The sequence below is a fragment of the Leptidea sinapis genome, chromosome 44 (assembly GCF_905404315.1).
Source record: "Leptidea sinapis chromosome 44, ilLepSina1.1, whole genome shotgun sequence".
NCBI classification, from domain to species: Eukaryota; Metazoa; Arthropoda; class Insecta; order Lepidoptera; family Pieridae; genus Leptidea; species Leptidea sinapis.
This window is the reverse complement of record NC_066308.1, coordinates 5,608,393-5,633,230: the sequence shown is the minus strand read 5'-3', so window position 1 is coordinate 5,633,230 and position 24,838 is coordinate 5,608,393. Positions and strand designations below refer to the sequence as shown.

At 36.5% G+C, this 24,838-nt stretch overlaps 1 protein-coding gene across 6 annotated transcripts in view; it reads left to right on the top strand.

Moving 5' to 3' along the window:
• LOC126977224 (protein O-GlcNAcase) overlaps positions 1 to 23,755 on the top strand; it is a 45,639-nt gene extending 21,884 nt beyond the window's left edge. For 2 of the 6 annotated variants that reach the window (XM_050825948.1, XM_050825947.1), the window contains exons 13-22: positions 3,409 to 3,497; positions 5,098 to 5,278; positions 6,142 to 6,316; positions 9,023 to 9,076; positions 9,924 to 10,126; positions 10,886 to 10,974; positions 13,253 to 13,395; positions 14,291 to 14,439; positions 16,168 to 16,333; positions 18,530 to 23,755. In XM_050825948.1, the coding sequence (XP_050681905.1) occupies positions 3,409 to 3,497; positions 5,098 to 5,278; positions 6,142 to 6,316; positions 9,023 to 9,076; positions 9,924 to 10,126; positions 10,886 to 10,974; positions 13,253 to 13,395; positions 14,291 to 14,439; positions 16,168 to 16,333; positions 18,530 to 18,654 (1,374 nt within the window). In that variant the 3' untranslated portion in view covers positions 18,655 to 23,755. The remainder of the gene's footprint in view (positions 1 to 3,408; positions 3,498 to 5,097; positions 5,279 to 6,141; positions 6,317 to 9,022; positions 9,077 to 9,923; positions 10,127 to 10,885; positions 10,975 to 13,252; positions 13,396 to 14,290; positions 14,440 to 16,167; positions 16,334 to 18,529) is intronic. The other 4 variants (XR_007732176.1, XR_007732175.1, XR_007732174.1 and 1 more) reach the window with 4 other exon arrangements.
• Positions 23,756 to 24,838: the final 1,083 nt, after the last annotated feature.

Here is a 24,838-nt window from a genome sequence, read left to right as displayed (position 1 = left end):
AAGAGGCGGAATAGAGTGCCCACTTGATTGTGAAGAAGCGTTTAAGTTTCATCGGCTTCAGTCCAAAGAAATCCGCCACTTACACTCCATCGTATGTCCTCAGTAGAATCGAGGAGACCTCTATCAAACTCATACGTTTTGACTACCTATTACTATGTGCTAGATGACTTAAATATCCGGATACCATAAAGATTCGGCCAAGTTTCGTTAATTTGCTCCTAAGAATTGAAGAGTTCCGTTACTTTGTCATGGATTCCATTATCAGAACATAACCAAACTATCTTTGAAGTATATCTTTTCCATTAAAAAAAAGCGTTGGCGCGATATTGAGTTATTCGTAAATTTATCATCCACTTTGCTATACGTATGTATAGCAAATTTAAGACTTATGGTTTTCTCATGGATGCCATTGTCAGATCTGGACCAAATTACAATGGGACCACACGGGAAGCACCAGCTTTCAAATAAAAAAAGAGTTATCAAAATCGGTTCACCCAGTCGAAAGTTTTGACGTAACAAACATAAAAAAACCGACAAATTGAGAACCTCTTCCTTGTTTGAAGTCGGTTAAAAATAAACACCACGAAGTTAGTATTGAAGAATCAGTTTTTATCTGTGAAATGTTTCTTTATTTTGATTGTTGCTATATGTAACCGCACAAGCTAATACAGAACACGACACCATTATATTTTTTCATTAATATCTGTTTAAACACAGTATAATAACGATAAAACACTAAAATTAAAACGCGGTCCAATTTGACAGGAGTCTGCACTCGATCTTCTGATCTCATATTTAAATAATAGCATTCAGAGGGTCGAGGTGAATGGCAGGAGATCTCCTGGGACTCCTCTCGGTATGGGGGTACCACAAGGGTCTATTCTTGGACCCTTCCTCTTCCTAATTTATATAAATGATCTACCTAACCTTGTAGAAAAAAAACACAAGGTGATATTGTTTGCGGATGACACTTCACTTATATTCAAAGTGAAACGAAGCCAAGTTTTATATGACGAAGTAAACAATGCTCTATCTGAAATCGTGTACTGGTTTAGCGCCAATAACTTATTGTTAAATAATCATAAAACCAAATATATTAAATTCACCGCGCCAAATGATAAAAATGTAGATGCGAATATTTTATCAAATGCGCGGGGGTATGAATATTTTATCAAGTGGTAAAACCAGTGGAATCTGCTATTTTTCTTGGCATTACTCTTGATTCCAAATTGCAGTGGGGCCCCCATATTGAAGGATTGGCGAATAGGCTTAGTTCTGCAGCATATGCGGTTAAGAAAATCAGGCGGTTAACTTACATAGACACGGCGAGATTAGTATACTTTAGTTATTTTCATAGTATTATGTCCTATGGTATATTGTTATAGGGCTGTACGGCCGATATTAATACTATCTTTGTGCTGCAGAAGAGGGCTATTCGCGCGATTTATAACCTAGGTCCTAAAGAAGCATTAAGAGAAAAATTTAAAGAAATAAACATTTTGACTGTTGCTTCTCAATACATTTTTGATAATGTTTTGTATGTTCATAAGCACATTGAGGAATTTTCTAGAAACTGTGGCATTCATAATGTTAACACGAGGAATAAACATAAACTTGTTATGCCTACTACTCGAGTGGGTCGAGTTAGTAAGTCTTTTGTTGGGCGATGTATATGCTTCTACAATATGATCCCAGAAAATGTTCAAAACAAATGTGTTACGAAATTTAAAAGAATTGTTAAAAAACGTTTGTGTGGGAAAGGTTATTATAGCATAAACGATTTTTTTAATGACACCACGGACTGGGATTACAGCGAACACCCTCAGGCTCTTTAATTATTAATGTTTATTGTACGATATTACATTGTAATCCCTATTTTATATAAAAAATAAAAAAAGCCCGCTGAGTTTCTTGCGCCCATTCTTCTCAGGTCTGAGGCAGTCTCTTTTGAATGGGTGGTAGATTTCGACGTTCAATAAGTGATTATAAATCCTATTTTGAATAAAAATATTTGAATTTGAAAACTAATGGTCACTAAATAGTTTCGAAACGGTTTCATGGTCTTCATCTAATCCGTCTCTTTGTCGCACCTACGTTTATATGTAAGGATAGTTATCTCACTTTCACACAGGGTTCGACTATTACGGTAGTATACTAAGTTTATGGTAATTAGATACGATGACGTATGTTTTAGTTATTTATGCAATTGTTGTGTAACAAGGGTTATTAAAACACGAATGTGATAATAGTATCACACGAGTGTTTTAATATCTAATTATCAGCAGTTGCATACAAGACTTTATCTACACCCAGAATATGAATCCTCTAAAAGATTCTGAAACAGTAAGCTTACTGCTAACATTAAAACACCAGTCCTAGTAGTAACCTAATATCCTTCATTACTGATACAAATAAACTAAGTATTAATGAAACAATTATTTATTTTAGTAGTAATTACATTTTGTATAGTTCATTAATTAAAATTCACTCGACTCATGTTCTTTTGCAGCGTTTAAAATGAATTGCTATTTTTTTGTAAACAAAACAATAAAAATATCGAAGATAAATGGCGAGGATTCGAATAACCTACTTCTTTTTTTAGGGCGCGCGACGTTCTGGTAGCGTGGAACGCGCGTAAACTAAAATGTTCTTTTTTGAAATTCATACAGATACCACGCATCGAGTAATAAGAATGTGGCTGTCTGTTGAAACTCTTTGCGCATGAATGGATCGAAAAAAACATAGGAGTGTTGTTATGAAATTCAGTACAACATTACATCACTCGTTTGGATGATGTAATTGTTATTAGAACATTGGGTGTTTTAATGTTGGCAATAAGCTCACTGTTTCAGAATCTTTAATAGAGGATTTAAAGCATGGGTGTAGATAAACATACCAAATGTATTAAGTTCAAATAATTGTAGTTAGGTACTCGCTGGTACATGTATGAAGGGATATTATTTTTTTAGTACCAGCTATATTATTTTTACAAAACAAGGCATCCAAATCCATTGGTGATAATGCTACTGTACTCAATAACTTTTGTTTTGTATAAATCTACATTTACTTTTTTGACTTACTCGTATAAGGCATAGACTATTTGACGTTTGAGTACTTATATATGTTGCATCACTTTTCATATAATATTGTTATTGAAATGATTTGTACAACGATGAAAATGTAAATCTCGATTTAAAAGAGTGGCAATCAGTTTCTTGCTACTCCTTCTCATTAGCTCAACCCTTTACGAAGTAACAGAAGATTCAATAAGAAAAATATATTTTTTTGACATTCATAAGTATCATTTCCGCGACCTACATGAATAAAGTGATTTTGATTTATTATTATCGATAGTAAAATAAAGATATGTTATTTCGTTGTTTTATTTAATGTAACGATTGTTTTTAGAACGGTTCAATGCAAGTGGAACCCAGCAACAGCCCTCTGAGTGGAGACATGATGGTGGAGGCTGTAGACCCCACCGATTTTGTAGATGAGTAAGTTGAAGTATTATAAGACATTAATTTATTTAAATGAAATGAAATTTATGTATCTGTATCTTAGATCATTTAAATGACTAGATAGACAGCTGTGAAAACGAGAACTACCCTCTATTTTGAGCAATTCACGCACACTAACACAAAGTGTCATACAAATCGCGAGTGTAAGACGTAGCTTGTCACGCACACTCAACTAATATTCCTGGCCTGTTTTTATCGGTAGTCTAACAGCAAGAGACTCTATCTAGACCATAGTTTCTCAACCTTATTTTGGTCACCGCCCACTTTTAGAATATGTTTTTTTCTAGAGCCCCCCCCCCCCCTTATCTTAATTTTACTTACCATATGTCGCGAATTTAAAACAGCTATTGCCACGATTATATTTAAACGTAAGATATTATATTATAGTATATAGTATTATATTATATTCTTTTGCATATCAATGATATGCTGCAAATCAGCAATATTCATTGCTATGCGGACGACAGCACGGGGTATGCTTCCTAAACCGGCCGTGCCAACATGTCCCGGGATAGCGTCGACGAGAACCGGAACAAACTTGTGTCTGAAATCGAAACTATGCTTTGCAAAGTCTCGGAATGGGGCCGACATAATTTAGTCCAATCCAACCCCAAGAAGACACAAGTTTGTGCGTTCACCACTAAAAAGTCTCCCTTTGTCGTATCCCCTCGATTCGAGATCACTCCTCTAACTGCCACAGCCTGTATTGGCATACTTGGCGTCGATATATCGAGCGACGTTCAGTTCCGTGGTCACTTGGAAGAGAAGGCCAAACTGGCCTCTAAAAAGCTTGGTGTACTCAGTAAGGCGAGACAGTACTTCACTAAAAGCCACCGCCTGCAACTTTATAAGGCGCAAATTCGGCCTCACATGGAGTACTGTTCTCACCTCTGGGCGGGTGCTCCCCAGTACCAGCTTCTTCCATTTGACCGCATACAACGAAGAGCGGCTCGAATCATCGACGATCAAGTCATCGACGATCAAGTCATCTCCGATTGCGTAGAGATGTGGGTTCTCTCTGCATCTTCTACCGCATTTATCACGGGGAGTGCTCAGAGGAGCTGTTCGGGTTGATTCCAGCGGCCGAATTCCACCACCGGACATTACATGCAAAGTACCATCCGCATCACGTAGACGTCTGGCATTCCACAACCGCGCGTTTTGTTCGAAATTTCTTGCCTCGCACAGCCACTTTGTGGAATCAACTACCGGCAGCGGTCTTCCCGAACAGATACGACTTAGGGACCTTCAAGAAAAAAGCATAAAGGCACAACCTTAAAGGCCGGCAACGCATTTCTTGACACACCTGTTGTTGCGGATGTCCATGGTTGCCTCACCTCTCCCCATCCCGTGAGACTCTTGCCCGTTTGCCCCTCTCATATAAAAAAAAATACGCGAACACTGGTACCCATAACACAAGTTAGTTATCATGGTTAACAGAGTTTCAATTCAACATTGCATTTTATTTAAGATAAGTTAATTTTTAAGATGTACATATATATTTAAGAGTTGTGAACTTCTGTTAGTAAAATAAAGTTTTTTATTATTATATTTAAAGCTATCTCCTCATTGACAGGCCAATAGATGAAGCGGCCCCGCTGCTGGACAAGCACAATCTCACCCATGAAGACCTGCTCCTGCTGTGCGACCTGTTCTACTTACCGTTCGAGCACGGCGCACGGGGACTGCGGCTGCTGCATGACTTCCACTGGCTGACCAGCCATGCGGCCACCATCCTGAGAGGGAACAAGCCCGAGGTTAGTGCAGCCCCGTGCGTCCAAGAATGCTTCTTATTAGCACATACCAGAAGGCCTATCATCAACTTTTAATTAGTGATTCTAAGATTCGTACCATGAAGTGCCCATGACTGGCGATTGAATCGCATATGGAAGAATGAACGAATGAAATTTGTCTTAGGTCCGCGGTGTGAGAAAGAGATGACGCTACAATCGTTGTAAGTCTATCTCTCTTACTCGAACCATATGCGTTGCGTTTCGAAACCTATAATGATACGATTGTAGCGGTTTTTTTGCGTAGAAAGTTTGTTTAGGTGTTTTCGTAAACATAAACTGATGTAAAACGAGTTATGAACGCACCTCCATTCATGTTGGAGTACAGAGTACTTTTTTTTAATTCGTTTTTGCGAACAGGCATCTTTAGTATTTTCATTTTCAATTTCCGACTTCATTTAACGTCAATCTATATTGGAGAGCTCGAATGACGTCGTGGTATGAAATATCAAACCAGTTCATTTTAGGTCGTCATTTGAATCGCAGTGAAATAAAGGGACGAAACGAGCACGACGTTCAGCTGATGGTAATTGATACGCCCCCCCCCCCCCCATATAGTGCCGCATAGGATAGGAAAAACCCAAAAATTCTGAGTGGCACTACACTAGCGCTCGTCACCTTGAGGCATAATTAAGATGTTAAGTTACATTTCCCCAGTAATTTTACTAGCTACGGCGCCCTTCAGACCGAAACAGTAATGTTTACACATTACTGCTTCACGACAGAAATAGAAACCGTTGTGGTACCCATAATCTAGCCGGCTTCCTGTGCAAAGGAGCCTCGGACTGGTGAAGTGAACGTTATATGGAAAAATATTTTATTTTGTACAGACAAGCGAGTGGCGACGACGGCTAAGGCGGTTCTCCTGGTGGTCGGGCCGTTGCCGCCGGCTACTGCGGCGGCTGGGAGCGGCCGCCAACGGCGAGTTGTACGCAGAGCTGCGGCCCTACGTGTGGGACGTGTGCGCCGCGTTGGCGCTACTCACCGCCCTGCTCGACTGGCTGGGTGATGCATAGCATATCATTATATCTACACACATGCTTTAAATCCTCCATTAAAGATTCTGAGACAGTTAACGTATTGCCAACATTAATAAAAGTGTGTGCGTGTAATCTTTACGCGCGATTGAAGTAAAACTTAATTATAATTATACATATATATAATATACTTTTTTTGCTTATCTGAAAGCTCATAGATAAAATATGTTATTTTCGTTTGCCGTTGTTCGTCCCACCTATTCTAGGACAGAAGATTTAATTTATACCATTAAATATATACTTACATTAATTAAAGCCATCTTATTAATAAATAATTGATAAAAATAATTAAATTATTAATATCACACGTTATCAATATAACGTTGTTATTGAATATTAAAGGAATATGGTTCTATGGACTGGAACTTTTGCCTGTCCGATGGACGAAGAAAAATTAACGAATGCCGCAAACGTCAGACTGAGAACTTTTATTTACTATTTATTACAAATTAGTCATAAATGAACAAATACACTTGGAGATTTTCAGAAAATGTCACTGAGCAATTTGAAATAATTTTTTAAACTATTAAATTATAAAGGTTAAAAATTGTTTCAATTGACTTTTTTCTACCGGAAGTACTTATTTCAAAAAGTCACGCCGAAAGACGTTTTACTTCAAAACACCCAATGTCCTAATAACCATTACATCATCCAAACGAGTGTTGTAATGAAATTCAGTACAACATTACAACACTTGTTTGAATGTTGCAATGGTTACTATATACAAATAAATTAAGTATATGAATATATATGAAAGAATTATTTATTTTAGTAATAATTTACATTTTGTTTAGTGCAATAATTAAAATTCACTTGAATATTATCTTCTTTTGGAAATTAATCGCTCATTTTTTGTAAACATAACAATAAAAATATCGAAGAAAAATGTGTGGAACGCGCGTAAACCAAAATGTTCTTTTTTTGAAATTCATACAGATGCCACGCATCGAGCAATAAGAATGTGGTTGTCTGTTAAAACACTTTGAGCATGGAGGGATTGAAAAAAAAATTGTAGTGTTGTTATGAAATTCAGTACAACATTACAACACTCTTTTGGATGATGTAATGGTTATTAGAGCATTGGGTGTTTTAATGTTGGCAATAAGCTAACTGTTTCTCTTTCTCTTTAATAGAGGCTTAAAGCATTCGCGCGAACTGATTGTAATGGGGCTTCCACTATAACGGAGACGTCAAACTACAAAATAGACTCAGCAAAGCGAGTCAAAGTTTTGTAAATAAACACAAACATCGCGCTTCGGACTTGCTTCGCGTCTCGAATTCGCTCTCTGTTTGACGTCATGCATACAAAGCTAGCTAATACAATTATCTCGCTCTTGCCTTTGTTTTGTCCTGGCGCGTTTCGATTCGCCACGTATTCGGTTTGCTTTCGCTTTTCTATGCGAATAGATTCAAACAATCCTATACATAAAAAAATGAAAACGCTTAGCTTTCTGTTAGCTGTCTGTTTGGCAAAATAGCATAAGACAAAGTGTTTCATGAGCAAAGTAAGTTAGGTGTATTATACTCCTGTTAAGGAAAGCCTTAGGAAAGCTCGTTTAAAGATATAAGATACACCTTTGTGTATCTTATATCTTTAAACGAGCAATTCTTGTATATATATATATATATATATATATATATATATATATACAGGGCGTCCGAAAGCTATGGGACATGAAGGGAAGGTACCTTAAATATCGTAGATAGGTTATTTTACTGAAAGAAGACTTTGTGTTATTTTTAAATTAGTAATTCTGCATTCAAAGATTTTCTAAATATTACTCGTCTGGGAATCGAACCGACTTAAATGTAAAAAATAAAAGCAACCCCTACCTTTATGATGCCAGTCGAAAGAATGGCCAAAAACTAATAACTCTTCTTAAGTAACATAGTATTTTAAAAGAAAGGAACAACGTAAAATGTTTGAGTCAATTTCAAGAAAGTTATTTACTGCCGACGACGCCGTTCGAAAACTAGCGATATTATCATTCCATACATAGCATTGATTATTTGAGGCAAGTTATTAGAATTACTAACTTTTAAAAATAACATAAAGTCTTCTTTCAGTAAAATATCCTATCTACGATATTTAAGGTATTTTCCCTTCATGTCCCATAACTTTCGGACGCCCTGTATAAAATCTGAATCTCGGAAACGATTTTCATAAAATTTTGTATACAATTTAAATAAATGTAGTTTTATCCGTGTTTACCGTGTTAATACAAAGGTAAATTTCGCCACTATATACAAGACTATAATAGCTCAGATGGTACATTGGGTGATCAGGGAAGCAGAAGACCTCGGTTCGAATCCAGATGTCCTATAAGTTTTTTTTTGTTCAAATTTTGTACATTCTTAAAAATCCGAGCAAGGCTCGGTCGTCCGGTTATTAGTAGTTGAAATATGACAATGATTGTTGAACATGTCTTAATAAACCTATTCTAATTTTTTTAAATAATATGGTTACATATATTGTGTTATTGGAAAGCTCCAGTTTTAATCCTTATCAAATTAAATACATTAGTTACTATAGGCATTACAATATCCCTACACAATTTAATTAAATATTAACATAATATATCTAGTTAGCGGATTGCTGCGTCGTATTTCGTCCCATGAACGAGACATACAATCTTTGTTTCACCAATAATTGATAATTTGTTTCTACTTTCAGAGCTCGGAAAGTTCCCGTCGAATATAGCAACCAATATGCAAGGAAGCTACACGTGTGAGTTGGACTCGTTGTTATTTTTTTAATAAATATAAAAGCTATTCTTTATCTAATAAAAAAAAGGTGTAGGTTTTATTTAAGTAGAATTTTTCCAGAAGTTTTTAGCGTGATTGTTGTTGCAAGTGTCAAAGTCGATCTTATAGTAAATTCCACCATTAGATATACTGAAAAATGGCGAATCAACGGTAAATGAAGTTGAATTTTCCAAGAGTGACCCCAGGGAGTAAAAGAACAGACACCCCTAGGCTGAAGATTTTCGTAAGGGGCGACTAAGGGCATTACGTTCCATCCGCAATTGAAGACGGACTTTCACAGATCCAAACAAGTCAAGAGACAGAGAACAACAAGACAAGTTTGAGGCTCCTTTGCACCGGATGTACCACAACGGCGCCTATGTCTGCCGTTAAACAGTAATGTGTAATCGAAATGAAAACCAGAGTTTATAACTCGTCCACAAAACCATTTTATCCTCGACATTGCTAAAAGTCTCGAATAAAAATGGTTCGTTTATGCAGTCGTTGTATAATCTACTATTTCGCTTTTTGACGTTACGGCAGTTGTTTTTTTTTTATATGAGAGGGGGCAAACGGGCAAGAGGCTCACGGGATGGGGAGAGGTGAGGCAACCGCCCATGCACATCCGCAACAACAGGTGTGTCAAGAAATGCGTTACCGGCCTTTAAGGTGGGAGTATGCTTTTTTCTTGAAGGTCCCTGTTCGGGAAGACCGCTGCCGGTAGTTGATTCCACAAATTGGCTGTGCGAGGCAGTTAATGTCGAACAAAACGCGCGGTTGTGAATGGTTTGGTTAACAAGTGATTCTCTATATGTAATGAATGGTGGCAGGGTTCTCTAAGGGATGGCGCGAGGCATTCGAGAGCGGCGCACAAGAGCCGTGGGTGTTTCGCGGAGGACTAGCGGCTGATCTGCGGCGACTGGTGCCGCTCGACTGCGGGCCCGACCTCCGTCTGCCGCCGCTGGCCTTCACCGCGCTCCACGCGGGCGCACCACACCTCGTGCGACCGTACGCGGCCCCGGACCACCGCGCGGTACTGTCTTAACAGCGCCACACACCCTTTGTTCGAATATCGAACAAATAATTCATTTAATATTGTAATTTAGGTCGATTGCTATTCGCCCGATCTGCAATCTTAACTGCGTAAGGCGACCGAGTGCTCTCTCTCATTATATCCCGCTCATTTATATCATTAATTTAGCAGCAATGGAATTAATTCTAATTATTTCATGTCTAGTAGCGACCTAATACAGTCCATTGATTAATAAGTAAACCGTACACCCTTAAAAATGTGGTTTCTTATTTTATTTATTATGAAATGTAGAAATATTAGTTACTAATATATAAAAGGTCCAGAACCACGGAAGATTGTCCAGTATAATTCTAAATAAAATATAGTATTCTCTAAGAATAGAATTTAAGATTAAATTATAAATATTTTAATTAATAATTTGCAATTAAAAAAATTAAGTAACAATAATCCGGCTCGAAGGACCATAAAGATACACGAATTTAAAATATATATAATGAACTATGAAGCATACGCGACGAACCACTGTGCGATAGATCGCGAGGAGCGCTGTATTGCAACTGATACTAAATATTTGAAATATGTAAAGTTTTATATTGAAGTAATATATGTTTCGCTGCACGTCTAATGCTAAACTACTGATTTGTATGAGTCTGGAAATGAGTTATTAGGGCATTGGGTGTTTTAATGTTGGCAATAAGCTAACTGTTTTAGAATCTAGTAATCTATCAAGTTAGTAACAGCATAATATGTAATTTGCAGGTTTGCACGATCTGCCACAAGACGTGTCGAGACGGCGCGGATTGCAGCGACCTGTTCCCCGCCGACCTCCAGAGCTTACCGGCCGATCGGTAACTATTATTGTGTCTTTATTTGTAAAATACACGGCAGACTTATACTGATCATACAGTGGCTGATAAGGCTGGACAATTAGAATTTTTGATTGTGAATTAATATAATTGAGGACAAAATTTAGAGAAACTAACTCCTTGACTGTTGCTTTTATATGTATCTCTATTTAATAGAAATACATATAGGTTCATATAATATTTATCATCTTTACACACACTGAAAAGAGAATGAAACTCTCTTGGAAGCATTCATAATCATGCACAAATGTATATACACACAAACATATTTGAAATTTAGTCTAAATAATATAGACAGTAAAAAGCAATGATATAATTAGTTAAGAGTGGGGGGGGGGGGGGGGGCAGGAGACTTATAGCACAGGTTTTACCTAGTTTGAGTTCCTGTCTCCCAACTGTAATTCTAACATTTTAAGAATAAGTATTGCTGTACTATTGTAACTCTACTACATATTGGGAGAAATATGCGTATTTGATTTGATTTGATTCTTCGAAGATGTACAAGGAACCGCGATAATAATAACTGTTAATAGACAATGATAACAATTTTTCTGCCTGCGATGATCGGAGCTTACAATCATCTGGGGGCCTACTCCTAAAATCGATATTCGATAAATCGTGGCATTAGTCGTGTCGAATCCTACTCTTAGTTACATCGTATTCAATGTCGAAACGATGATTGAACGAACGAAACATTATTCGATATTATCAGTCGTAACCCTACTCTTAGTTGAAAATGTCAGAGACGAATATTCGAATTTCACAAATAATCAAACGTCACTTTTACGATAATCTCAACGACACCTTCTAGGCTGTCGATGCTATTATCGTTTCAAGTTGTATAGATATATTTGCCATACAATATACTTACTTAATAAATATTATTGAAATAATTATATGTGATGTACTATTCAACAGGATTTTTTACTACTAAGTCATTTAATTTATTTTGTTGATCGTTTATGCGTAGAAATAATGCAAATGGCCGCCTGATAAATAGTAAGTCGACGAGAAGGGTTGAGTTACTTTTTTTTACATTTTATTATCCGCGAGTTTTGTATTATTTATTAAATTTTTCATTACATATTTTTTTTAACATTTACATTATGTGTTAATGATCAAATTGGTTTTGACTTTTGACACTTAACAGCGACGTAGCACAGATACTGTTTAGGTTTGAACATATTTCATTCACACTAACATCGTAAAAAAATCAAAATATTAGTCTATGGTAACGATAAACGATAAGGAATTCGAACATTTGTTAGAGTAGGATAGTTGCGATATATTCGGAGTATTATCGTATCGTTCCGAATGTATCGTTGTCGATTTAGACCTCCTGGTTCCAACCGACGGCACGGAAAATTGAATTTAGCAAACATTTTAAGAATAAGTATTGCTGTACTATTGTAACAATACTATATATTGGGAGAAAAATACGTATTTGATTTACTTCTCAATATATTCTTGATAATGTTCTGTATGTACATAGGCACATAAGTGAATTTGATAGAAACTGTCATAACCATAATGCACGATCGTGCGTTGGTTTTCTAGCAAGGTAGGCACTGTACATCCAATTAGAAATATACCACTTTAGTTCGACAGTATGACATAAGTTGTATGAAACGCTGCTTGCTTCGTATATGTAATCTGTAGACTTCCTACCCCAGGTAGTAAATTAACTTTTACACTAGTGCTACATTTATTTAGGTTCACAATGACGTAGGCACTGCCTAATTGCCTATATGATATGTACGCCCCTGCCATAATGTTAACACCAGGAACAGACGTAAACGTGTAATGCCTACTACTCGGCTAAGTCGAGTTATTAATTCTTGTGGGGCGTGTATGCTTTAACAACAAGATCCCAGAAAATGTTAAAAACAAATGTGTTACGAAATTCAAAAGAATTGTCAAAAACGTTTGTCTGGTAAAGGTTACTATAACATAACTGACTTTCTTAATGATACCACAGATTGGGGATGAAGCGACCGCCCTCAGGCTATTAAATAATAGTTTAATTGTACGATATTACTTCGTAAACATATTTTTTCGATTAAAAAACAGCGCGGTGAGTTTGTTGCGCCCATTCTTCTCATTTCAATCAGTGATATCATATCCTATTCTAAATAAAAATATTTGAATTATTGAAGAATGAACTAGAGTATTATCAATTGTAAACTGTTTTATATTACAGTAATTTTTTTTATATAAACACAACTATCTTACAGCACTGAAAATATATTTTGTTTGGCAGATTAGTGGAGCCGTTCCTAACTTTGGCGCCAGAATTGTGCATGGTGATTGAGGATGATGATGGGTGTGTGATGGATGATGGAAACGACGTTGATGACGACTCGGAGAGTGATAAGCCTGCTTCGAGCGATGTGAAGATCAATGGTGAGTTAATTTATATTTATTGAGACGAAACTATTATGAGAATGTACAAACCTTTTCAGTTATGAAGTGAATTAATATTTTTTTATTTTCAACTCTAGGTTGCGTACTTGCCTTACTACGTTAATCTATATTTTGACATATCCTTGCTTTAAATTTAATTGATTCAATATTTATGGATGTTAAACAAGAAACAGGCAAATTGTCTATTTTTGTTACAATTACTGACACTTACTGACATTCGTTTAAGTTCCAGCTGTATTTACATATCTCCTTGTACATTTATTAAATTTATATACTGACGTGCTCATAAACATAGTATACTACCGTAATAAACGAACCCTGTGTGAAAGTGAGATAACTATCCTTACATAAAACGTACGTGTGAGAAAGAGACGGAATAGATGGAGCGTGAAACCGTTTTGGAACAATTTACTGTCCATTAGTCTCCTGTAAAATTGAACCGTCTTTTAATTTTAGTGTTTATATATACTAGTGTCGTGTTCTGTATTAGATTATGTTGTTAGATATAGCAACGATCCAACTTAAGAAACATTTCATAGATAAAATACTGATTATTCAATACTACTTTCGTAATGTTTATTTTCGTAGAACATATGCACTAAAATACTAAATATAACATTTTATATACACAGTAAACACTCTATTTTCTAACGATTATATTAATTAAAAAAATATGTGATATAGAAAATATAATATTGTATACGTAAATATGACGCCGCTTATCAATATTTGTCATAGTAGTCACTATAGAACTAGCACACACATGAACATTTTAAGTTTAATCTCGCCGTAATGAGGAGAGTGTTTGTCTATTACGCTAGTATACTAAGTTTATGAACGTGTTTCACTTAGCAAAATCATGTTTATAATACAGGTGTAAAGCCAGAAATAATTGGATACGCCTGCGCCGCGCTGAACAGCAAGGAGTTCTACAAGAGACAGGAGGTGGCCTGGGTGCCGGAGATGTGCGAGAAGTATCCAGAGCATCTGATACAGAGGAACGACCTCTCACCCGCAGCTAAGGTACTGGAGGGCTAAGATATTGCGTTGAGTTCATCTAACAACAAAAAAAATTTGTTCGGTAATTGTTGGGTTCTGCTAGTCCTATATCAACGCACTTAAAATAACCCTTAATACTTCTATATTAAAATCCTTCTGTACCCAATAAGTGTGTAAAATTTCATGAATATCGTGCAATAGTAATTATAGAAACTTTTTTGCACTGTTATCGTTTGTAGACGATTCTCTACCAACTAAAGTCGAAAGACTGGGTTTAGGGCGTTTTTTATCGTTATAATAATGTCACTTATTAATATTGCTAGGAAATATGTATATATAGATACACATATATTGTGAGAACGGTGTTTTTTTTTTCTGTCGTCTGAGACAAACACTTTTGTTGCTTCTTAAAATAAAAATATATCTTCTAAAATCTTTTTAATTCGAAAAAATATCAAAACAAAATTTACAAATAACTTAATAAAAATTACAAAAAAAAATATAAATCGCCATTTAATTTCGATTTCCACAAGGTCGAAATTTCGGCTTTCGAAAGGATTCGCAATAGAAACCCGAACAACTACTTCCCGCGACGAATACCACTAGTTTAGGCCCTCTATCCTTTTGCCAGTGTTACTGTTGTCATTATTTAGTGCGTAGTAACATAAATTTCGAAAAAAAAACCATCAGGAAAAACACAAACCTTACAGATGTCCTTGAATATGCACTAAAAATGAAATGGGCAGGACATGTGGCTAGGGTCCCAGACCAAAGATGGACTTTAAAAGCGACAAGAAGGAGTGGTCCGTCGGGAAACACATACTGGGGTAGACCTAAAATAAGGTGGAGTGATGACCTTTTAACAGTGGCAGGTAAAATCAGGCTGGAGAAAGCAATAAATAGAGAGTTGTGGAAGAAGATGGAGGAGGCATATACCCGGATGGGATCAAGATTATAATTTAAGTAATAACATTAGTTTAAGGTATATTTTTATGTTACTAACACATTAAAATATGTAATCTATAGTCTTGAATTAATATGCTTATTATTATTTTATCTACACCCATTCGTTAAATCTTCTATTAAAGATTCTGAAATAGTCAGCTTATTGTCAACATTAAAACACCCAATGTTCTAATAACCATTACATCATCCAAACGGGTGTTGTAATGTTGTACTGAATTTCATTACAACACTCCTTTGTTTTTTTTCCGATCTTTTCATGCGCAAAGATTTTCAACAGACAGACACATTCTTATTGCTTGATGCGTGGTATCTGTATAAATTAAAAAAAAAGAACAGTTTCGTCTACGCGTGTTTCACACTACGTCGTTGCGCGCCGTAAAAATAAATGTGGGTTATTCGAATCCCCGCCATTTTTCTTCGATATTTTTATTGTTTTGTTTACAAAAAATGAGCGATTCATTTTAAACGCTGCAAAAGAACATTATATTCGGGTGAATTTAAATAAATAATTGTTTCATGAATACTTAGTTTATTTGTATATAATCAGTAATAATTGATATTAGGTTACTACTAGGACTGGTGTTTTAATGTTAGCAGAAAGTTAACTGTTCCAGAATCATTTAGAGGTTTCGTATTCTGGGTGTAGATAAAGTCTTGTATGCAACTGTTGATAAGTAGGTATTAAAACACTCGTGTGATACTATTATCACATATGTGTTTTAATACCCCTTATTACACAACAGTTTCATTAATAACTAATCATTAACATGTGGTTGTTGTGTGCAGGAGAGCATCCAGCACTTCCACCGGTTCAGCGAGATGGAGCGAGCGCCCGACAGTGTGTCGGCGGCTCATCCCGCACTTATCACGTGCTGCGTGTTGCCCGCACCGCGTGACCCGCACGCACCCGCACGCTTGCTCACCTGTCTGCTGGCAGCGCTACGAGCCAGCGGTTCGTAATTATTTTAATTGCGTTACATGCGACATAGCCATAGGATATAGGAGGCTCCTTTGCACAGGATGCCGGCTAGATTATGTACCGCAACAGCGCCTATTTCTGCCGTGAAGCAGTAATGTGTAAACATTGCTGTGTTTCGGTCTGAAGGGTAGTCGTAGCTAGTGAAATTACTGGGAAAATAAGACTTAATATCGTATGTCTCAAGGTGACGAGCGCAGTTGTATTGCCTCTCAGAATTCAAGAATCCTGAGCGGTCCTGCATTGTCATGGGCAGGGCGTATCATGTACCATCAGCTGAACGTTCTGCTCGTCTCGTCCCTTATTTTCATTTAAAAAAAAACCTGGACGTTTCCTTTAAAAACGAGAAACAAAATACAGACTACTCAATGCAGAATGGAGAGAAGCTGTCTAGGTTTACATTCGAAGTAAAACTAAAATGACCGATGCGTTTACTTTCTCCCTTGAAAAATTGAAGTCGGCGGGGCACGTGGCTAGATACACTGACAACAGATGGACACACAGAATAATTAAATGGTCCCGACCTCGTGGCATTAGAAAAAGAAGCAGGCCTTGTGGTAGGTGGACAGATGAAATAGTGGCGGTGGTGGAACAAAGTTGGATAGAGACTGCAAAAACCCTAAACGAAATGGAATTCTTTGTAGGAGGATTTTTCAAAAATAATCACTAACGTTTAAAAAAACCGACTTCAAAAACTGAAAAATATGAAATAACAAAAAATTAAATTTAATACACCTCTTATGCAAACTTTTACCTTTAATATTAATAAAATACTATTATTTATATGTGCTGCCTATTGATAGATTTTAAGTCAATGCCCAGCCCTAAACAAAATAAAACTTAAAATTATAAACTTACTTTTATCATTTAGGTTGTCTGGCCACGTGTGTCTGTCCGCTTGGTTCTAGACGAAGCTATCCCGCTCAGTCATGCGACGTTAGGTACCTTTATTACATTTGGCTTGGCACCGACTTCAAAGCTATCAATATGTAGCACATACAAATAATAGTATTTTATTAATATTAAAGGTAAAGGTTTGCATAAGAGGTGTATTAATTTAAATTTTTAGTTATTTGATACTTTTAAGTTTTTGAAGTCGGTTTTTTTAACGTAGTTTTTTTTTTATTTTTTAACAAAAAAGAATTACGTAAATCGGATCATAAATCTCAGAGTAATCGGTGTAAATACATAAAAAAAAATACCGATCGAATTGATAACCTCCTCCTTTTTGAAGTCGGTTAAAAAGGGGTTAACATACCAGGGATAGTACCTAAGAAGTAATATTAAACCATTGTTATTTTTGCGTGGAATCAAATGAAGCTTCATTATTATTATACATGCGACATAGTTACTAAACAAAATTGAAGTACTAAATTATCACATGCACCTCGTTAGGTGTATCAATGAACAACAAAGGCAGGCGTACATTCAAATATTTTTTTTTCCTCTGAGTGCCCATTAATAGAATAGCATCTTTTTCCCATTTTTTTTTAATAAAAGTTTCAGCTCAATTACTCAACTAGAATTAAAGTTCTGTCTACTTTATATAAATAAATAACATAACTTACAGAGAGCCTGCCTATTGTTGCCGAACGCATCGAGGGCCCGGTATCCACCATAGCGGATGACTGTATTTTGATAACTAATCAGATTTCGTTATTTCCACATATCTCCGCTTACTTTCGTTGGAAATGGATCAAGCGGAGAGGAGAGGAGATGTCTCATTTTTCTAACGCGGCACAAAATTGTGCCGCGTCGAGCGATCAAACGGCGCCAGCTCGCGTATATTATATATGATTTCTTTCCAGAATCTAAGTTTCCCTCGATAGTTTAATTATTAAAGAATTAATTAATTTTGAAACACAATTGTGTTTCTTAAACCTCTAATTCCTCTTCCTCGTGCAAGTTAAAATGTTACTTTTGTAACGACATAAATATAAATTAACTGATTTTAAGCTCTCACAGCTCACATCTCCTGCTTTGGTGGAAATAACCTGACAGCTTCGCGACTAATCTCCTCTCATCTCCTCTCCTCTCCGCTTTGGTGGATACCGGGCCTTAATGTTACTCAAAACATACGAAAAACGGACCCTATTACTTCGCTGTGCTCCCTCATTGTAATTTATTGAAAATACATTTCAACACTTTTTGCTGAACACTGTACCAATCCAGGTGCGAATGGCGTGCACGCGTGTATCAACGAGACGGACCATTATCTGCAGCAGTTCTACAACAAGCTTGGCTTCGTGGAAGTGTGCAGGGATGGTGGCCGCGTCTACCTTGGACGGTCGTTCTAGCGGCACCACGGACGGACCACCTGACGGACATTTCATCGGTGACTGTTAATGTTAGTTTAGATAGGACGTCACAGCGGCCGTGTCTACTTCCGTCGGATGTTACAGGGACGTCGTAGACGACGTACTAACTGACTGAATGTTGATCGGTGACTGTTAATGTTAGTTTAGATTGGACGTCACAGCGGCCGTGTCTACTTCCGTCGGATGTTACAGGGACGTCGTAGACGACGTACTAACTGACTGAATGTTGATCGGTGACTGTTAATGTTAGTTTAGATAGGACGTCACAGCGGCCGTGTCTACTTCCGTCGGATGTTACAGGGACGTCGTAGACGACGTACTAACTGACTGAATGTTGATCGGTGACTGTTAATGTTAGTTTAGATTGGACGTCACAGCGGCCGTGTCTACTTCCGTCGCATGTTACAGGGACGTCTTAGACGACGTACTAACTGAATGTTGATCGGTGACTGTTAATATAAGCTTAGATTGGACGTCACAGCGGCCGTGTCTACTTCCGTCGCATGTTACAGGGACGTCGTAGACGACGTACTAACTGAATGTTGATCGGTGACTGTTAATATAAGCTTAGATTGGACGTCACAGCGGCCGTGTCTACTTCCGTCGCATGTTACAGGGACGTCGTAGACGACGTACTAACTGAATGTTGATCGGTGACTGTTAATATAAGCTTAGATTAGACGTCACAGCGGCCATGTCTACTTCCGTCGCATGTTACAGGGACGTCGTAGACGACGTACTAACTGAATGTTGATCGGTGACTGTTAATATAAGCTTAGATTGGACGTCACAGCGGCCGTGTCTACTGCCGTCGCATGTTACAGGGACGTCGTAGACGACGTACTAACTGACTGAATGTTGATCGGTGACTGTTAATGTTAGTTTAGATAGGACGTCACAGCGGCCGTGTCTACTTCCGTCGGATGTTACAGGGACGTCGTAGACGACGTACTAACTGACTGAATGTTGATCGGTGACTGTTAATGTTAGTTTAGATTGGACGTCACAGCGGCCGTGTCTACTTCCGTCGCATGTTACAGGGACGTCTTAGACGACGTACTAACTGAATGTTGATCGGTGACTGTTAATATAAGCTTAGATTGGACGTCACAGCGGCCGTGTCTACTTCCGTCGCATGTTACAGGGACGTCGTAGACGACGTACTAACTGAATGTTGATCGGTGACTGTTAATATAAGCTTAGATTAGACGTCACAGCGGCCATGTCTACTTCCGTCGCATGTTACAGGGACGTCGTAGACGACGTACTAACTGAATGTTGATCGGTGACTGTTAATATAAGCTTAGATTGGACGTCACAGCGGCCGTGTCTACTTCCGTCGCATGTTACAGGGACGTCGTAGACGACGTACTAACTGAATGTTGATCGGTGACTGTTAATATAAGCTTAGATTAGACGTCACAGCGGCCATGTCTACTTCCGTCGCATGTTACAGGGACGTCGTAGACGACGTACTAACTGAATGTTGATCGGTGACTGTTAATATAAGCTTAGATTGGACGTCACAGCGGCCGTGTCTACTGCCGTCGCATGTTACAGGGACGTCGTAGACGACGTACTAACTGACTGAATGTTGATCGGTGACTGTTAATGTTAGTTTAGATAGGACGTCACAGCGGCCGTGTCTACTTCCGTCGGATGTTACAGGGGCGTTGTAGACGGCGTACTAACTGACTGAATGTCATAGACTAAGCCCGATAAAACGTGACCAATTTTGATTTGTCAGTGTGTATGTTAGCTAATGGTTTAATATTCAAAATACTGACGATTTATTGCCAAGCGTGTGTGACTGCTTACGAATTGAATGAATTGAATTAGGTACTATATCTCTGTTTGAGATATTCTTCTCTGTCGCGCGCTTTGTTTGTCTATACTCTATACGCTATTATATTGTAAGTCTATTCTGCTCAATGTTGATCGGTAACAGTTAACGTTAGTTTACACTTTATATAAAACGTCACAGCGGCTGTGTCTACTTCTGTCAATCGTTCTGTGATTCTAATGACGCTGAAGACTATGGCATAGCTGACTTAAAGCTGGAATCTTAGATAGAGTCTCTTGTTGCTAGACAACCGATAAAAACAGGCCAGGAATACTAGTTTAGTGTGCGTGAATTGCTCAAAATAAGAGGTTAGTCCGAAACTCAATTTTGTCGACGTTTTCACAGCTGTCATAGTCTATCTAAAAATAATGTAAATATCGAAGGTAGCTTGTTTGCTATTACAAAATACTGGAACATATATTTTGGATGAAATTATGGTTTTATTTCGATTTATCGAATAAATTTTTTTAATTAAATTTTCGTTTGTCGCCAATATATTACTTATAAGTGTAAGATGGAATATGTATGTGTTATTATGGGCTTATATTACGTCACTTTTGTGGATATCATTTTGAATATTTATTTTTACTAAATTTAGGTGCATCTTGTTACTTTAGTCATTTGTAACAATCCATTGTCCATTGAAACTTATATGTCATTATTTATTTATAATTACATTGTACATTGAATTGATATAAATAGTACATTTCATATTAGTACCTATTTAGATATAAGGGTAGTGAAGGTTTTTACATGTCATGGTGTAGCAAATTCATAAAATAACGTAAATTTTGTATGATTACAATAGAATTTATTGTATGTCATTAAAATTATTAAAATATAATATCTAGTCTTTTCGAAACATTGCTACATCATCGAAATTAATTATTTAAATGGATATGTATGTATTTTGTTAAAAATATCCATTTCATTTTATTGAATGTATTTTTAATCGAGTCGTATGCGATGTTTTATTTATAATTTCTCTGAATAATAAATAGAAATAGCAGAAATAGGTTTAATGATCACCATAATTTTGTTTTCAAATTTTATTTGTGTATAAATCCTAGAAGTAAGGGTTATCACTTTAAAAACATAATAAATTGTAATTATTATGACGGGTACGGGTATCTGTAATTTTATATATTTGATTCCGATATTTCGATCCAATTGCATGAATCGTGGTCACGGCGGAATATCGGCATCAAATATATATCGTGAGTACCCGTCATAGTAATTACAATGTTGAAGTTCCGCGATTATAAAAGTTTAAAAACAAACATAACAAAAATTATTTAGATTTGCAAGAGCGACAAGTCAAGTTCCTAATATGCAAATATTAGGGTTATCAACTGTAAAGTAGATCCTGTAGATGAAGCCACAACCTGAGAGTTCAACAGAGCATACAAGATTTTATCAATGACTCGAAACGGCTGGCACAGTTGGAAGTGCACTCGCTTTTGTTTTCAAATTTTATTTGTGTATTGGAATTAATGTTTAGTAAAAATAATTTAGAGAAATCTATAACTTAACAGAACATCACAAACGGTGCATCGAATATCTCATATATAAAGTGGCTAATATTATTTATTTTATCGCTAGTTATCACAATATGTCTTTGTTTCCGTCAGACTCAATATTTAATATATAATAACTAACATTTGTTAAATTTAGGAAAATATATACATATTACATAGCAATACTTGTCATGTATGTATTAGATTTAAAATTACATAAGATTTTTGCTTATTACATAAGGTTTAGTTTCATTTTATTAGTAATTTCTTGATTGTAAATATTTGTGCTTAGAAAGTGTAATTGTGTACCAGGTTACTGCCAATATTAGATAGAATGATAATCCAGCTTTCTCATATGCCGTTCTCAACATGAAGAGACATAGGTGAATGTACAAGTTACTTGTAAATGTTAGAAAGGCTTTCTGCGTTGTATAACCCCGAAAATCTTATTAAACGGTCCATAGAAAATTTTTAGTTGTAGCACTTATTAAAAACTCTTAGTTATGAAGACAGTATAGCATTGAGAAAAGCTAACGAAAGTCTTTCGCGACACACTTGAAGCGACGCCACATAGCACAATTTGAAAGTCGTTAATGATTTGCTATTATTGTGGGATTAACATTTTTTATTCTCATAAATGTGTCCAGTATCTGAAACTGATAAACCAGTTTCTTTTTGTTAGTTTCAACATAACGTTGTATTACCCATATTATAGTGATGTCCTATAATTGTCGATAAAATCACTCTTATCTCAAGCGACACCCCATTTTATAATTCATGTTTTTCCATTAGCAGCTTCCCTTTAGTAAGGTAAAACGTAAGTAAGACAGCCGACATTGTTTATTACAGTCAACGTTCTTACGACAAACACCCGACATTGTGCCCTTTCTTTAAAATAAAGGATTCGTGGGCTGATTGATCGGTTCAAAGTGAATCATAAACATTATAATTTGTAAGAAATAAACGTTAAGAAGACTGTATTTTGTATGATAATTTTGAATCTTCCATATTAAGTGACTCCTTGAAGTATATGTAAAATCAATAAATCATTTTATATTTTAAGGAGAGTTGGATAGTAGGTGAGTTTTTTGCGGAAATCGTAGTATGTTTGCATGTTCTTTTAGAATATTTCAAAATTTAAAAAAAAGTTTAATGTATATTTCTGAAGCTCACTTAACTAATATAGTGGTTGAAATTATGAGATAAAGAAGGTTGTGACTGAAAAGATCAAACAAAAAATTTCAATACAAATATTAATATCTTACTAAATAGACGAACATTTGTGTATAAAACGTAAAATAGGAATTTAGCAATACCCATAGATTTATCTAGATCATAGGAAAATTAATTTAAAAATAATATGAACGATGCGGGACTCGAACCCGCGACCTCTCGCGTTCCGTTCGAGCGCCCTTCCACCGTTCCGTTCGAGTTATCATCTGTAAAGTAGATCCTGTAGATGAAGCCACAACCTGAGAGTTGAAGAAGACATTAAGATTTATGAACGTGACGTCACTCGAACGGTTGGCTCAGTGGAAGAGTGCTCGCACCTAACGCTTCGTTCATAAATTTAATTTCAAATCATTTGTGTAATAATCACTTTAAAGAATTACAAATTGTTTAGACTTTGATTGTTCTCGTGTGGTTTTGCTATTGAACTGTTCACTGTGAGACCGTATGTAGTAGTATAAGTGCTAAAATAATAAACATTTTTTATGGATGTTGTGGTTTCGTTTTCCTATAATCATTAAGTTTAATCTCAACTTTGGCGGCGTTTTCGTGAAAATCTCTTGTCTATAGAATTAATAGTAACAATGGGATGTTTGAAGTAAAAATCAAATTTATTGCTTTTATTATTGAGTAATTTAAAAAAATATCAAAAATTGAAACAATGTCATGTCACGTGGTCGTAAATTGCTAACGGATGGTTTTGTGGGATGGAAGGATTATCAGGTACCACGTGGTTAAACCACACGTTTCAATCTATTTTTTATATATGCCCTTAAGTGCTACAAACCAAAACATGACTAAACTCAGTCTATGGTATGTGACTTGGCTCGCTTGTGGATATCCATGGGCGGTTGGCTTATGATTTCCATCGGGTGAGTCGCTTGCCCATAAAAATTAAAGTGCAACAGCTCAAAAGTGGGAGGCTTCTTTGCACAGGATGCCGGCTAGATTATGGGTACCAGATCCGCGCCAATTTCTGCTATGAAGCAGTAATATGTTAGCACTATTGTGTTTCGGTCTGAAGGGCGTCGTAGCTAGTGAAATTACTGGGCAAATGAGAGTTAACATCTCAGGTCTCATGATGACCAGGGCAATTGTAGTGCCGCTCGGAGTTATTGGGATTTACAAGAATCCTGAGCGGCAGTGCATTGAAATGAGCAGGGCTTGAAATAACCATGAGCTGAACGTCCTGCTCGTCTCGTCCCTTATTGTCATAAAGAAACTGGAAGGTAGGTGATGGAATTCCTACTAAGCCTCATAGAGAGCCAGTTTGTGGGCCCTCGAAAATGTTGTCTGGTTCTATTGATGACACACAGTTTATTCGAAGTCAATATAGTAAATCAAATCAGTTTATTCATGTCGGTCACGGAAATGACACTTATGAATGTCAAAAAAATAAAATATTTTTCTTATTGAATCTACCGCTACTTCGCAAAGGGTTGAGCTAATGAGAAGAAGTAGCAAGAAACTCATTGCCACTCTTTTATATCAAGATTTACATTTAAGTACATCGCGATTTACAAATCATTTCAAATTATATAGAATGTAAAATGATGCAACAGGCACACTCAAA